Source organism: Leucopleurus acutus (assembly GCF_964270905.1).
Source record: "Leucopleurus acutus genome assembly, chromosome: 13".
NCBI lineage: Eukaryota > Metazoa > Chordata > Mammalia > Artiodactyla > Delphinidae > Leucopleurus > Leucopleurus acutus.
This window is the reverse complement of record NC_139155.1, coordinates 41,029,385-41,045,876: the sequence shown is the minus strand read 5'-3', so window position 1 is coordinate 41,045,876 and position 16,492 is coordinate 41,029,385. Positions and strand designations below refer to the sequence as shown.

General features: G+C 38.6%; 1 protein-coding gene across 9 annotated transcripts in view; it reads left to right on the top strand.

Annotated features, from left to right (window-relative positions):
- DTNA (dystrobrevin alpha) overlaps positions 1-16,492 on the top strand; it is a gene marked incomplete at both ends in the record, with an annotated part of 127,938 nt that overhangs the window by 66,028 nt on the left and 45,418 nt on the right. For 3 of the 9 annotated variants that reach the window (XM_082853650.1, XM_082853654.1, XM_082853653.1), the window contains one exon: positions 4,140-4,223. The exons of 1 other annotated variant lie outside the window; for it this stretch is intronic. In XM_082853650.1, coding sequence (XP_082709776.1) covers positions 4,140-4,223 — 84 coding nt within the window. Of the gene's footprint in view, positions 1-4,139; positions 4,224-5,924; positions 6,015-13,204; positions 13,283-13,845; positions 13,939-16,492 lie in introns of all 9 variants that reach the window. 5 more of the 9 variants (XM_082853648.1, XM_082853647.1, XM_082853649.1 and 2 more) reach the window with 3 other exon arrangements.

Below are 16,492 nucleotides of genomic sequence, written 5' to 3'. Positions count from 1 at the left end.
TTAAAGCACGCCGTACCTTAATGTCTTGTGTGCTTTGAGTCCCAAATAGAGAAGCCCTCTGTTTCCTTTCTCTGCACAGCCAGTCATCTTAAAGATGCCAGCAAGCCTAGGAATCATTGCTGTTGCTGTTGTTTTATCCCAAGTTATATAACTTTAGAAGAATCATGGCCTGTGCAAGGGAGGGTTGAAGAAGGGGTATTGGAGGGGAAGTTCATCCAACGTATGTGTGAGTTTGGGGGGCAAAGGGAATTGGCCCAAGGAACGGTGCTACCACCCACCCCTTCCACTTCCCAAAAGCCTCATGTCAGGGGGCCTCTCTCAGGCCTGGCTGGCTCAGAAAACAGAGGAGGCTTAGGTAGAAAAAAGTATTTCTTTCTTGGGTGTTATCTTGGGCTCAGAAGAAGAAAGAAGTTCATTACCTACTTTGGGGCACAGTGAGGAGTTACGTAGTCACAAGTGTCTCAGGAAGCCTCTAGAACAGGCTTTCCCCCTCCTTCTGAACTGCGTTTCATCGTGTGCACTTCAGCACTACCACGTGCACTGCAGGGCCTGTGTTTGCCTGTTGACCTCGAGAGGTTGGCTGATGGGACACATGGGTGTTAGGAATCCACCAAAGCAAGGTTCACGCTTCAGGCGGATGAGAACATAACCCATTAGAGGCACTGTGGTGCATCTCAGAGCCTTAGGAAAGCAGCCACTCTTTCCCCTAATGGACATAAACAGAGTCCATCAAACCACTGTGCTGCAGCATGTCTGTGGACTTTGTATAAATCCCACAGGGCTTCGTTTGGTTTACTCTGGGTGTGTGCTAAGGGTTCATTGCCCCCAGCAATCCACACAAGTCTGGAAGCATCCACAAACTAATGTAAACTGATCCTGTAGAACGTGGTTGACTTATTTTTGGAAATTTTGCTCCCAAAAATAAGCCTTAAAGTAAACCAGGGGTAAAGAAATCTGGGAAGTGTCCCAAAGGACCAATCACCTGCAGAAAGCGAGCTCATATGAGCTGTTCTCCTGAAGTCTTGACTTACTTCCCCATAGCCAGGGACGATCACTTAGTTGCTTGTGAATGAACAAAACATAAGTGAGAGTAGGTCTGGGCTCTGTGAGCTTGGCCACGGAGTCACTGTCTACCAGCCCTCTTAGGGGCTGGTAGAACCCCTTAGGGGTTCCCCCCCAAGAGAACAGCGTTCAATCCAAGATGATGGGTGTGGGGAAGGTAGGGAGAGGATGGGGTAAACAGCCTGGCTCTAAGAGCTTTGCAGCAAAACGGAGTTAGGATGGGGCCTCGCACTTGGAGACAGAATTAAGAAGCAAGGCCAGGGACTTCCCTGGTGGTGCAGTGGTTAAGAATCCATCTGCCAATGCAGGGAACATGGGTTTGAGCCCTGGTCCAGGAAGATCCCACCTGCTGTGGAGCAAATAAACAGCCAAAAATAACTAAATTTAAAAAAAAAAATGAGAACGAAGTGAAGCCATGCCACACAACTTGGGTTCTGTGGAGAGTTTCAGGATTCCCCCAAAATTCTACATGAAATGTGCCTTTTTCTGCTAAAAGTTCCATGTTTAACCAGATTCTTAAAATAGTCCTTGAATCAAAACACTGATCTGTACTCACGGATAATATATTTTTCCAGGGTGAATGTCAGTTTTAAAAGACAAATTATACAAAATATTTAATTGTTGAAATAACATGCAAGAAATTCCGGATGTAGAGTGGCCAATCTCTATTAGAACAGATTTTTTACTAATTTTTAGCTTTAGACATTTTTCTATTTGTTATTCTGATGTTATTGCCCTGAACAGATATTTATGTTCCTTTTTTTTCTTTTTTTTTTGGGTGGGGATATCTAAGACTTCTAATCTTAAAGTATGCTGTTCATTTAACTATTCTAAATTATCATAGGCACATCAAAGCCACTTAAGTAGTGGCATTTTGGTGTTTTGGTATTTGTTCTTAGCTATTACATTGCTTGTAAATGTTACCATGATTAACTGTCCCTATTCTATTCAATTTTTTGCTGCCAAAAGGGATACTTGGTAAGTCAATAGTCTTTAGTGTGCTTATAAAGACTTATAAGTGGTTATGAGACACAAAACAGGTGAGAGATATGAGGCTAGCTTAAAACTAATTCTGCCTTTAAGCTGAGCACTTTCAGTTTATGAAAAGAATGCCAATTTTATAAAAATGTCCTTTGCAGACATCTTGTCCAGAAAGAAAACTTTGCACTAGGCCTCTGTGACCTTATCTTCTGGAGCTATTTCTTTTTCCTAAGACTAAATATGTTTAAAATTCCTAATGTGACCTATTTATTAGATAAGGTACCTTGCCATTTGATTGTGGAGGAAATAGGTCCCTTTGAAAACTGCTCTTTGGTGCCAAGGTTAGCCATTCTGTATCCCAAGTTCAACATTTTCGTGATGAACGTTAAATGTGAAGCCATTTACTAAGGAACTGCAATTTCAGCTTTGGGGTGACCAGGTTCAATAGAGTAAATTTACCAGACTAGTGAAAAAGCATTCCAAATCCACTTGTTTTCTCATTTCCTAGAGATAGAGCAAGAGGGGAACATTAATAAAAAGACAAAAGAAAACCAGAAATGTTGTCAAGTTGATTTTTTTCCACTTTTTTCAATGTTAGAATGAAGATATTTCATTCTGCCCACTGTTTTAAAATCTGATACACCTAACTTTTCAAAATTCACAGAACAATTTGTTTAAAATTAGCATCCTTCTTATAAAGTGAAAGTGTTCTGCTCAAAGCAGAATTAGCTTTAAACTAGTCTCATGTATCACGCATATCCTAAATAAGTAACATAAAACACTAAGCTAGTTTTCAGAACTTCAGCTAATATGTTCAGAGTAGATTAAATACTGAACCTGCTATTTTGACCTCACCCAACAAAGAATGTGTCTTTAAAAAATCTGAGAAATCAGTTTAGCATTAGGTTCTGAGAACCAAAAGTGTCAATGAATTTTTGCATGTAGTGCTGACATTTCATAACCTGCCTTGCATCATGTCCATTCCCATAAATACATTGGAACAAACAAGTCTACCTTTTTCTCTTCATTGTAGAATCCAAACTAACTCTGGTTTCCTAAGATAAAAATTAAACCTTTACAACTTTTTGCTCTTAGTCAAGTTGACACAAATAGATTCTATAGGCTACTGTATTCATGTTTCGTCTTCAAAAAATTCTGTACTGTCAAACTCATATATAGAATTAGAGTGAAACTAAAATTTCCTGACTCAGAACGCTTCCCTGCCCCATCACCCATCTTCTGAACTCTAAATTCCACCTCATTGTACCATGGAACATCTTACAGTGAACCTAAAATAAGACTGAAAACAGCTTGGAGATGAGATGGGGATCTTAGCACTATCATTTTACCTGAACTAAGACATCAGTTATAGGAATGAAAATTGAGACAGTGGAGGACAGACATGATGCAGTTGGTGTTTAAGGTTGTGGACAATTCCAGGGAATATTGAACCCTATTTTCCTTCTCTAATCATATGAAAAAAAGTGAAGTTTTTGGGATGCCTTGCACTATATGTCCTATCCTATAGATCATCCAGATAACAGAAAGTCAGTAAATCCCTGTGGTGCTTAATTGTGTCTTCACTTAGAGCAAAGAGCGAAGAAGGCATGATACGATTTTGCAGCTGGGTCCTTACAGGCCCGGGTATCCTGGAAGAGGGCCATCGTCATGGGGAACACAGGAAGTTTCCAAAGCCTCAGGAATCTTCCTCTTTCCAAGAGGATGTAGATTCTGATTGTCATCAAGTTTTCTGAGCTTCTCTCTTTAGAAGTTAGTAGGCTGCCTCAAAATCCTCATTCTCTCTGAGAATATGACTCAATGAATCACCAAGGCTCAAAGCTCATGAATAAACATTCCTGTGGTTTCTGGAGATCTTCCCCGCAATGCTTAAACAGACATTCTATCTTCTCAAGGAAATGTAACTTCCCAAAACACTTCAAGAATTGAATTGGAAAATGTAAAGTTCTGCGTTGATCCTGGGCAAGATAAGAACTCTGATCTTACCAACTCCTTTCCTTGAGAGATCGTATCGTTGTCAACTTGTGACTTTTATTTAACTTTCCATCCATTTTCCATTTAACTGTACTTTGTTTTAGGCCGCCCAGACCTGTAACCAGCATGAATGACAGCATGTTTTCCCACTCTGTCCCCTCCTCAGGAAGTCCTTTTATTACCAGGAGGTAAGTTCCAACCCTGTTATAAAATAAACCTTTGGTAATGAGCCTTGATTTTGTGGCAAGAAAAGTATTCTCCTTTAAGCCAAATGTGGAAGATTACTGTTAGAAACTAGTTTGTAAATATCTGTCACAAGTTGTTAATTTCATTCATTTGGATGTGTTTGAAGAGGGCTAGGATGGCTTTGGGAATGAATGTCACTTCTGGAAACTTGCATTTACAATCTATCCACAGTAAGAATGCAGGGTATATTTAAGTTTTACTGCTGACACACATGCATTCTGGCTCATTGAGAAAGTCACTTTTATAGCACTTGGAATGGCCCATTTAAGCTGGGGAATTGGAATTTCAAGATGCAACGGGGAATTACGATGGACATTCTGAAACATCTCGTAATATAAAGCTCCAGATATAAAAGAATCTTCTTCTTAGTGAACTCTAGAGTTCCTGAGGCTAGAGGCTCAAGACCAAATTTGGAAATATAGTTTCTACATAAGTAATTCATGGATAAGAACAAGACATTTTAAAAAAAGAGGGTGGATGCATGTCTCATCTTTTTGCACAAAGATCCACTGCCCTGTAAGCAAACAGGTGAAGCAGATACTTCTCCTAAAACTAGCACAATGAACAGGCAGGGGTCAAGAGGTACGCCAAGTCATTTGATCAAATATCACAAATAAAGCACCAGAGAATTATTTTAAGGAATACATGGAGAAGGCTCACAGGAAGGCGGAAACAAAGGTAAGGACAATTGGAGTTAGTAATTGAATGTAAGATTTCAAATGCCTTTCAGTAGGAAACAAATGGCCTCATGTTTCAAAAACAAACATCATCAATCTTTTCCCCGAAGAGTTGCTGAGGTACCAATTTCCCTGTAATATCCTGGTACGTTCTAGTGAAGATTTGCAGACAGTGAGACTCAGAACACTGTTGATTTTTTCTCCGAGTTCCTGGATTTGTCCATCAGCAGGAACCTGAGATGAAGGTGTTCCCCGTAATTGTAATCAGCGGAATAAACAGAATGGTGTTTCCCGCTATAAATTAAGCAAGTCTGTCACAGACAGAAATGGGAAGGCAATTGAACTGCATAACATCCACAGTGAAATCCTATGGTTGAAGCCCAGTTTATTCCTTTCAGCACTCCTTTTCAGAGCCACCAGCAGATTAAACCACATTTTCTAAGACAAAATCATAAACTGTAAAGTCTATTAGAAACATGGGCCTGTGCCTCTATCTTGGGATGATCTGGCGTGATGTTAACAAAGATATGCTTTTATTAGGAAGCTCTGCATTCTACAAATGTCAAGCAGAGATAGACCCCATCCTTACTGAAGGTCATTTTATATCATTTCAGCTTGGACGGTGCTTTATGATGGATGCGTCTAGATGGATAACATGGCTTCTTCTACTCTAAATATTCCTATAATATTTTGAGCTGTTCTGGTTCCTCCAGGGGGCATGGTGCCCCAAAATATGATCATTTCCCTTTCTTCCCATTTTCAGTCCTTCTGGAATGTTCCCTCTGAACCTCAAGCACGTTGTTTAAAGTTCGCAGTCCTTCCTATCGTCACGGAGGTTGGCCTCTGGTTTCTGTTTTAAGGGTGCCGTTCAATAAAGCTGTGTACACTGAACGTCTTTCCTCTCTGAGTGGGCCTTGCTCTGTCCATGGGAGGTTTTAACGGGGTCTCATTGTTTGCATCCCTCAGGTTACCTGAGGGGATAAGTGCATCCAGCCCTGTGGCTGAGGAGCATTCGCTCATAAAGCTGTATGTAAATCAGCTTGACCACAGCGCACGGTCAGTATCCCAGCCCTGAAGCACTAATCATAGTAGTAGTTCCGTAGCTAGACCGCTAGTCCTGCTTCATCACTAAAATCCTCTTGTGGTATGCTTTGGTGGAGATACAGGTCTTCTGGGGTTTCATGAGATTCCATTGAGAATTTCCAACTTGAGCTGGACTGGTCAGCTCTTTTTCTCTTTTCCACTTTTCCACTTCTTTTATTGATTTTATGTCTTCATGCCAGTATGTATGAGATGAGTAAATATGAAGAGTACCATGTTGGATCTCCTTCTTTGGACGATTCTCTGCTTTGGTACAGTTTGCAAGACCCCAGATGGTGATTCCTTAGACTCTTGTATTAAAGAGCCTCTTGGAATGATTTTAGCACTAACTGTGTGAGATCAGGACAACATCACATGGTTGGACCATATTACAGTAAAAGACTTGAGGATTTACATCTTTCTGTCCTCCTGGGCTTGGGCTATTTTCCCCCAGGTAGGGCAGTCTGATTCCTATTAAAGTAGCAATTTCACAACCAATTTCATGCTCTTAGTGTTTAATTTCTACCAGTTGATAATGCTGGTGGTGATCCCCTGTTTATTTCTTAGCCATGTCCATACGCTAAGGTTGATGGAAACCATCATGCCAAATGTAGGCATAAGTTAAAGCCCCTAATCTTCCTACAGTTGGAACTTAACCAAAGACATAGGACCTAGAGCTCTGCCCTCACTCCTACCCCACCCCAACTGCCCCTGTTAAAACCGGATAAAAACTAAAACCTAAACAAGCCAAGAGTGGTGCTGGTCAGTGTTGAGGCTGCATTAAAAAAGTAAGGAAGTTTACCTTGCAGATACTTTATTTAGCCTGAGTTTTTGGTCTTTGGTATTGTGACAGATCTTACAGAGATAAAGCAGAATAAGGATGAATTGAAATCACTACTCCAGAATCCTCGCTACAAGCTCCTGGCATTCCTCACATAGAGTCCTTTGCAAGCATACACTTTGATCTTCAAAAGGCACTAGGGCCTATCTTTGAAGTCTTTTGACATCCTGGTAACCTAACTCACACAGATTTATGAGGGTATACTACCACCATCTGCCCCATCCCCTGTTCTGATATCCGTTTCTAGCTATATCCTTGACTCACTTTTCCCTTAACTTAAAAGAGGGAATTCTCAAAGGCACTCTCCCTTAACCCTTTGAAGTCTTCGTGTGTGTGTGTGTGTGTGTGTGTGTGTGTGTGTGTGTGTGTGTGTGTATACTCAATGCTGATTAGCAGTTAGGCACAGTATGGATCAAATGACACAATTCATGGACAAATTCACTTCATTCATTTTCTTGATCATAACTATATCCTTAAACCTAGATTGTTTTCTTATACATGCATGAATTTATAGGAAAAGAACAACTAGATCAATGGAAATTTATCATTACCACTAGGAAGAAAACGCCAATATATGATGTATGATTGGGCAGCCAACATTAAGCTTATGAAAGATAGCCTGCCATTATGGCAAATATTATCGCAAGAGCTGACCACAAAGCCCTTCTCCCCCTCACTGCACACAGCATTATGCCTTTGAGCTTCTGCTGTTGGCATCAGGCCCCCTTTGTAAAATCTTAATTATCTTGCCAAAATCCTCACCTCATTTACGTGAGAGAGCTGACCAGTCCTTTCCATTTGGAAAATATTTCATTAGTTATGGCTATTATGGCCATTTCTTCATTAGCTACAATAAGGACATTCTAAAAATTTGAACGGCTAGATACTTTTACCTCCAGTTTTAGAAACTTCTCTTAAAGATTTTACAGATATTTTTATAAATGCAACCTCTCAAGTCTTAACCACTCACAAAAAGAATCACTTTGGCCATTATATCTAGCCAGAACCGATCACTCTCCCAAATATGAGAGCATTGCCTATGATTCATAGAGTGTGTTGAACACAATCTAATATGCTATTTTCTGGTTTGTCTGAAAAGCATTTGGTTAATTACTAATACTGTATTAGGTCCAGGGGTGCCTATGGGGAAGATACACTGCCTTCCCCACGCACTTTCAAAATCCTGATTCTTCCCAAGGGAACAGCCTTTGTGAGTTATTCTTGTGGGTTGACTGGTTGTTCAGTTGGTTGATTTGTTTGGGTTTTCAACCACAGAAAGGCTAATTCATGTGTCTTTTTCAGTTTTTTCAAATACTTTGCTTTCCCTAATCCAGATTTTTAATCTGACATGTAATGTTCAAACTAAATTTTAAACATTTGTGTTTTGGTAATCAAAAGTGAATAGAAATAAAATTGAGGTACTGAATTCAGACTTTGCTTCTGAAAATCAGTTTTCTCCATGCTCAGTATTTTCTAAGATGAAAGTCCATCCCTTTTCAGTCAGGAAAGAAGGTAAATTTATAAATCAGCATCATAAAATAGATGCATTTACAAATCAACCTCAACTGAAGATTTCTTCATTCTTTCCACACTTTCTGGGCATGTTGTATGAAATTTGAAATAAACACTCTCTGCAAGTAATTATTTATTCCATGTGCCCCAGAGCTCCACTAACATGCTAGATTTTTTTCGAACCTGAATTAAACTGGTCTTCGCACTCAACTCTATTTCCTATACTAAAATGTTAGTGTGTACTTAAATCTGCTGTCACCTCTTCTTCACTTTGATAACCTTTATTCTCTTACTAGAGTTGCTTTAGCTGCTGTCTGTGTGTGCTCTGTACCCAGCAAACTTTTCCAGAGCATCTTTTGGCAAAAATACAATTGATACAGCTTGATACTATCTGGGGGACAGCATAGTAAATGTAGTGAATCAAATATGACCTAAGAATTATTATTTCTTCCATGGTATCTGCTTAAGGAGGTTTGACTTTCATGCCAGCCTGAATTGATGACAACTCATTTTCCCACTGAGACACTAAGCTACTTTTTAATGCTTGTTTGCTGATTTGCGTGTGGCAGGTATTTTATGTTTCAGATCAAAGATGTTGAAAGCTAGAAAACGAAAGGGGAAAAAGTTTTTCAAGAAATTATCTCTTGGTGAAACTGACTTGTGTACTCTTTTTTATTTAAAACTAATTTATTTAAATTAGTTTGATGACCTTGGTATAGATTGTTTTAATTACACTGAGAAGCAAAATGGTATTCCCAATTGACAGTCAGTGAAGGAGGGAGCCAAGTTTACAAGTCATTCTTCACAAAGCCCAAACACCAACAAGTTTATCAATCATTTAAGAATCAATAAAAAAGTAAATCTCTCTTCTTAATTTGCCATGGTTCAAATATCATTTTCCATTTAACCATTGTGATGATAATCATGCCACATGACATAATTTGTTTATATTATATTGTTGCTCTGTGCAGGACTTTTATTTAAATCCTTTTATTTTCCTGTTCAATAAAAGAAAAAAATATTTGGCCAGAGCTAATATAATAACACAGCATAAGCAGAAGTGGTTTTCAAAACTACATGGCAGGTTTAAGCAAAAATCCAGAGAGCATTTGTGTGTGACTTTGTTACCTTAGAGTACCCCCAAAATGTTTGCACTTAAGCAAAATCCTAGCATCAGTTGTCATTCTCCAAAACGAAAGGGTGAATTTAAATAAATAAATATGAAATATTTTGAAATTGTATTAATCTTCCAGAACGCATTATGCCAGTGTGTGTGAGTGTGTGTGTGTGTGTGTGAAAATTTTTGGAAGAAGGCCATTTATCTTTACATATGTTCTTTTCCAGAGTATAAAAAGGAATTGGTGAGAAAATAAGAGAATTTTTTTTTTAGAAAAGAATAATCTAAAGGAATATTTCCAGCCTCTTTTCTTTCAGCAGAACACATGAAATTCAAATTTCACCTTGTCATACCCTCCAGGTATGAGTGTCACCACACCCAATAATGAAAATATGTGTGCTGAAGGAAGTGTTTATACATTGGCAGGGCCTGGTGAAAAGAAAATAACGACAATAAGAAAAAGAGACGTGTATACACACAATTTTACGGATGGTAGCATTGCTTCTCCTTGGGACTCAGATTAGAAAAGATTTATCACCCACAGTCAAGAGGAGCCCCAGGTAGCTAGCAGTTTCCGAGGTTAAAAGGAGGAATGCGTTTAAATTTGAAGACGGGGCATGCAGAAGACGGAGAAGTTTCCAGAGCTAGAGCTGCAGGAAAGCCATTGGCACATTTGGATGCACTGACATGCTGGAAGCAATCACTTCTTGATAAGGCCCTAGGTTCCAGTGTTGCTTGATCCCAAAGCCCACAACGAATTGGAAATATCACCAAACTTCTCCAGCCAGACTGCCAGAGATACAAAATGAAAGTTTAAACATCCAAATTATTCTATAAAATATCGTGAGTGTACCTTGCTTTGAAGAGATTATCAAAAATTACCTGATGTCACTACCTTTGCAACAACTCAGAAGAAAATTTTTTTCACTTTGCTTCCCTTCTTCAAGCTCCTTGGGAGCTGCAGAAGAAATTCTGGTGAAGATACTTCATGAGAACAGTCTTTATAGACCCAAGTTTTAAGTGAAACCTGCCTCCTGGTCTGCTCTCTAAGCTCTTGATCCATTTCATTTAGAAAGAGTGCTTTTTTTTAATTCTTGTTTTCATCATGCACTTGGCTTCCTCTATACAAGGTCATGTTTTCTGCTTCCCAGAAATAAATGATTAGGAGGAGAATTCAAGGCTAGTTCTAGGTAGTACAGAAACTATGTGGGCACTGAGTACCAAAAGTCAGAAATGCTCTTGGCACTAGATGCTAACAGCTTTAGCAAAATGAGATAAATGCAGAGAATATCATCCCCATATACTCCGAGAACTGGTTTTCCCAAGGATTCATGTGGGAAAGGAAAGGAACATGAAAGGATTTAAATGATGCCTTCGAACCAGCACTGGCAAGGGCCAAGGCAAAGAAAATGGCAACGAAAGGACAAGACGTGTATATGGAGACATCTGCTCATCCCTTTGCGGAAAGAAGGGACTTGGAGAGAGCAGGGGAGACAGGCAAGTGGCGTAGAGGAAGGAGAGAGGGGCCCAGAGAATTGGAGAGAAAGAAAGAATGAGCCACCAGAGGAAAATCGGGCAACTGCTCACTTCCTGCTACCAACCCTGCCCATGCTGATGTCAGCAGGGTTCCTCCAGTGCCAGTGCTCATTAGCAAGTGGTGGGACACACTTCTGCAGCTTTATTGACACATCACCTTCCTCCCATAAGACGTCACCAGAGTAACTTATAACAAGCATATCCTCGTGGTTGATCCTCCCGTGTTTCTTTTTTTTCCTTCTTGCACATTCATCATCAGAGGTTGTAACTGTATAATTATTAGGCCTTTTATTTAAGGAAATAACACAATTTCTGGGATTCAAGGGGAAAAGTAGCGTATGTAACAAGGCAGAGAAATGGTTTCATTTGGAGGGAAGAATTCTTAATATTTCACACAGTGTTTTGAGTGGTTTTACAGGCATCTGAAATCAATTATAGAGTGGGTAGATCTATCTTGTATTATCAAAAAACAAAAGTTGGGGGAGGTGATTGGGCAGCAGTGAGACCGTAGTTACTGGATAATGAGCTGTACTTCAGGAGACAAGGTTTGGAATGCTGTCTTGGTGGGATGGTGGGAAAACATCAACTCCAGTGGCTTAAGATGCTTATTTGCTCCTGATGGGCAGGTTTCATAGTCTTTGAAGGTGCAGATCAATATGCTTTAAAAAAGAATTAACTTCATCAGGAAAGCAAATTCTCCTAGAACATTGATTTCATTGTTAAAGTCAATTTTGTTTGTGTGCAGTTGTACTTTTTGAGTAATGGGTGCATTCCTGAAAAGCTGAGTAAAGTCATAATATTCAACAAACATGAATGCCTACTCTATACTAGATGTTTTCTTTATAGATCAAATTTGATTTTAAATTTACCAGAAGCCTCACGATTTAAGGAATCTTGTAGTATATACTATTATAAAACAAGAATTCCAATTATACCGTGCCTAATTCTAATGTGATATTCATTTATAAGTTGCTATATTTTGTGCTTTGTGGTCTGAAAAAGTGGTACTTTGTAGTAAAACTTTTAAAGTTTTTAAGATTTTTAACTGCTTTATTAAGCATTCTTATATATATATATATATATATATATATATATATATGGATAGATTTATAACTTCTTGAAAAGTTACGGAAGTTTGTGGTAAAAATCTAATAATTTCAATGCAAGTAATTAAAAACTTGGTATTCAAACAAAGTCAGTCACTTAATTTTTGTATTCTCCATGAAGGGAGAAAGGAGTAGTTTTAAGTACACCAGTGTTGCAGGGCAAATTGTTAACCTACAAAAGAACAAGCTCTCTTTAAGCACATTACAAGTACAGTTATAGTACTAAGAATCAATATCATGTTTCCCAATGAACATGCCTATTCATTATAGTTATAAATTCATTTATATTATATAAATTTTGGGTGCCTTTGGCTTGGCCACACTTTATTATTATTTATATTTCTATTTTCCTTTAATAAAACTACATTAAACTTTTTAATTTTTCATTAAAACTGCCAATTAAAGTGAGTGTTCTTCCTAATAAATCTAAAATGATAAGAATTTGCCCTATTGATTGGACTCTTCTTCACCAGTTATAGACACAAGGAGGATGAATATATGTTTATAAGGCTCAAAAGTTTATTTCTCTGTTTCTCTGAAAGTTTTCTTCACAGCTTCACAGCCAAGGTCAGGTGACTTGTGCCTAAAGCAGCAAAACACTTTTAATATGACACCAATCTCTAGGTAATTTTCAATTCTGTTCAACACAGAAAGTCGGAGAATAGAGGGCAGGCTGGAGAAATAGCTTCTTGTGTGGGATCTGAAGGCTGGCAGGACTTAGTGAACTATTGGACTGTGTACAGGATAGTCTGTCATGAACGCTGGATGAATTGTCATTGTGTCTGGGCATATGCAATCTATTTGTTTAGCAAATAGCAGAGGTCAAATCTGGGATCATAGCGGCTTGTGTAATTGTAATTGTGGTTCTCAAGCCAGGTTGCTACTCCTAGTTCAGCTATGTGGAAATCTGAAAACATCTTGAACATTTCAAAGTAATGAAAGAGCTGTCCAAATGGAGCTTGGAAGTAGTCTTGGGAGTTTCTGTTGCCAGTTTCTATTCTTGAATGCATTGCCGAGTTTACGCTCTTCTTGGCTTTCCCATCTTATTAACCAGCTCTCCTCCCAAGGACAGTGAAGTCGAGCAGAGCAAACTGCTGGCTAGGGCTGCTCCAGCTTTGCTGAAGGGCAAAGGGTAAGTTAAAGCCAGAGTGTTCTGGAACCCTGAATTAACTAAACTAAAAATGCTGATTTCTTGTGTCAAAGATGCTTTGTGTTTGAAAGACCATCTTTGATTTAGTCAAAGCAGCTCTGTTATAACCCCATTAACAGCACCAAGTAGTTATTTTGAGTAGACACATCTGTGTTGTTACTCGCTTTCCCTGATTTCCTTTTCCTTTTTTGAAATGACTAAGCTTCAGATTTGATTTTCCAAAGGATAATCTTTGCTTGCAACCTATTTCAGTGTATTTACTGTACAAATGAATTTCTTGGCCTTAGTGGTTTGAAGAATGCAATTCTGTTTTCTTAAAAGTTACTTGACCTAAGTGAAAATCTATTTTTAAAGAGAGTGAAATGGCATTGTGAATTTCATTGCTTGGATTTTGCTTGTGTTTCTTCATAGAACATCGCTTAGTTTTCCTTTACTTGCTTGGTTTTCTAGATGCCTTTTTGACCACAAACTCACTCCTACCTGCCCTGCTTATTTCTGTCCACCTGTCCTAACAACACCCTTTCTTTCCTCCTGCCCTGTTTCAGGATACAGTACAGTCTGAATGTGGCAGACAGGCTAGCTGATGAACATGTTCTCATCGGGTTGTATGTCAACATGCTCCGGAACAACCCATCATGGTTAGTGCAGGTTTGGCTGCTTGACTGTCCTGCGAGAGGGAAACAGTCTGATCTCTTGACAAGCAGTCTCAGCAAGGGGCAAAGTCACTGGATGCCAGAGGTGTCACTAAAGCATTTTTTTAACTGATCCAATTAAAATGTCTTGTGATATTACTTGGGACACTGCCCATTAATGTACCATAGAATTCACATTTTTGTTTATATCTTAGCTAAAGGGACAACTCATGTAAGCGGGTGCTGTGCTAAATATTCGCATCTAGGGAGATGCAAGACTCTGGGTCCCACCGGTCAGTTCTGTTACATGTGCCATGTCAAATTACTACATGACAGTGATGCAGGAATTTGTCTTATTCCAAGGACTTGTGTGTTTCTACTGATTTGGAGAACAATCCTGCATTCCCTTAAGATAGAAGTGAAGAAGAGGAAAAGTGATAGGATGGGATTATACCATGGAAATCATTTCATCAACAATGATAACAGTGGGAGAAATTGTCTTTCGACTCTTCTCTTACAAATGTTTCAGGGTAGCCATCCTGATACAGCCTGCTTTCAAGTCCCACAGTATTCAAAGCTTACTTTCCAATGTGTTAAATGTGTGAATTCAGATAGCCTTATGTAATAGAATAAAGGCATTCCTAGGGTTTTTCCCTTTCTATTTTAGTTGTGACATAGTAGATTCCTCCCATTGGTTCAAGTTAGTTAATAATAAATATACATTTTCAATTTGAATGAAAATAAATGCACAACCTGTATAATTATCACGTTTCATCCTAGTTTAGACAACTGTTTTACAAATATGTTTAGCAAACCAGTTCCTTAGAAATATTCGATTTTACTTAATAACCCTAATACATTTTCTCTGAACTGAGAGCCTATGGATTTTTTGCCATTATAACTATTAAGTGAGCCAATGGGTTAAATTGCCTTTAAAATTGGTCCCCTTTCTTCTTCTGTGTCACAGAAAGCATCCCTCAAACATACGGCATTCATCACCCTCACCACTTGGTATTGTTAACCACTTCTTTGTTTCTAGAACTTTCCTCCCTTGATGCCTTAGAACTATTTTTTGCAAGATTAGTACATGAGATGACTTTAGGTGATACACTGATGAACACTTATTTGTTTTAATAGTTATATATTTATCTTAATTAGAACTTTTTAAAATATATGTATATAACCAGTGTACTGGTTTAATTTTATACTATATGCTATTTTTTCAGGAGATAAAAATGCACTCTTCAGCTAAGCCCATCTCTTTGTTCAAATTTTCCCGGCTTGTAGATCGAACAGTTCCTCTTCTTTCTTACATCTCAGCCTCTCAAAACTACAAGTGGAGTGATGGTTTTCATCTTATTCCCAGTGAATTTGGTTCCCCAATGTTATATGGTAGCTGAAACAATAGAACTAAATACTAAATTAACGCCCCCCCAAAATTTGTGTTGGTAATCTTCAAAGCAGGATATAGTCGATAAAGATTCAATCATGTCTGAATGCAATGATGTGATCTCACACCCTGTCCTCTCCTGTCCTTTGGAGTGTGTGCCCAAAATTCTAGCACACTCTGGTTATTTCCACCACTCTTCTTTGACCTTTTCTTAATTAAAGTTGTAACAGAGAAATCTCCAAAGAGGAAAGTGCAGAGTTTGTCACTCCCAGCCCTTTTCCCTCCTCAAGCGGTTAATCATATTGACTTGATGGTCACTTAAGACTGTAAAACGGTCTCAGTAGAGACACCTTACACCGACTTGATGAAAGATAGATGTGACTTGTATTTTGAAAACAAAGCAGAATTTAAGACTGATCAATGAAGCTGACTCGGTTTTAAAAGCTACTGCCCTCCATAATTCTCATCACTTTGTTCCATCCTTAAAAAATTCCAACTTCTCTTTTCTCAGTTTGCTCCTTCCCTTTCCTTGCTGTTTAATTAGATCCTAACCATTCCCCACATCTGCCAGGACTCTGTAAGCGATGCAGTGATGTCTCCCCTCCTTTACCATCATTATAGCTCTGATGCTTAACCGTCATTCAACTGTGGTGAGATCTATAATGGTAGTAATTACAAGAGCCACCATTTTTTAAAGCATTTGCCTCATGATAAGCACTGTGTTTAAAACTTTATTTACATAATTTCCCCTGGTCCTTAGATAAGCCGGTAAATACTCTCATCCCCATTTTATCGATCAGTAAAGGTATCAGTTTAGAGAGTTTACATGACTCTCCCACAGGCACATAGCTACTACACAGTGGGGCCGGGATTTCAACTTTTATCTAGCTGATCCCAAACTCATAACCACTGTGATACATTGCATCTTATAAAACCTACATAAATGCATGCCCTCCAGAAAGCTCTTCTGGACATTCCACAGCTGCATCCACCACGTCTCTATTTACTGAAATTGCATATCCCATTGTATTATTTGTATTTCATTTTATCAAATATTTTGAGCTCATACTAGTAATAGAAATAGTGGTTGTTCATAAGTTACCAATTATGTATTTAGTTCTGTGCCTTGTGATTTCTCATTTTAGTTGTAAGCTTCAAAAAGACAAAAAT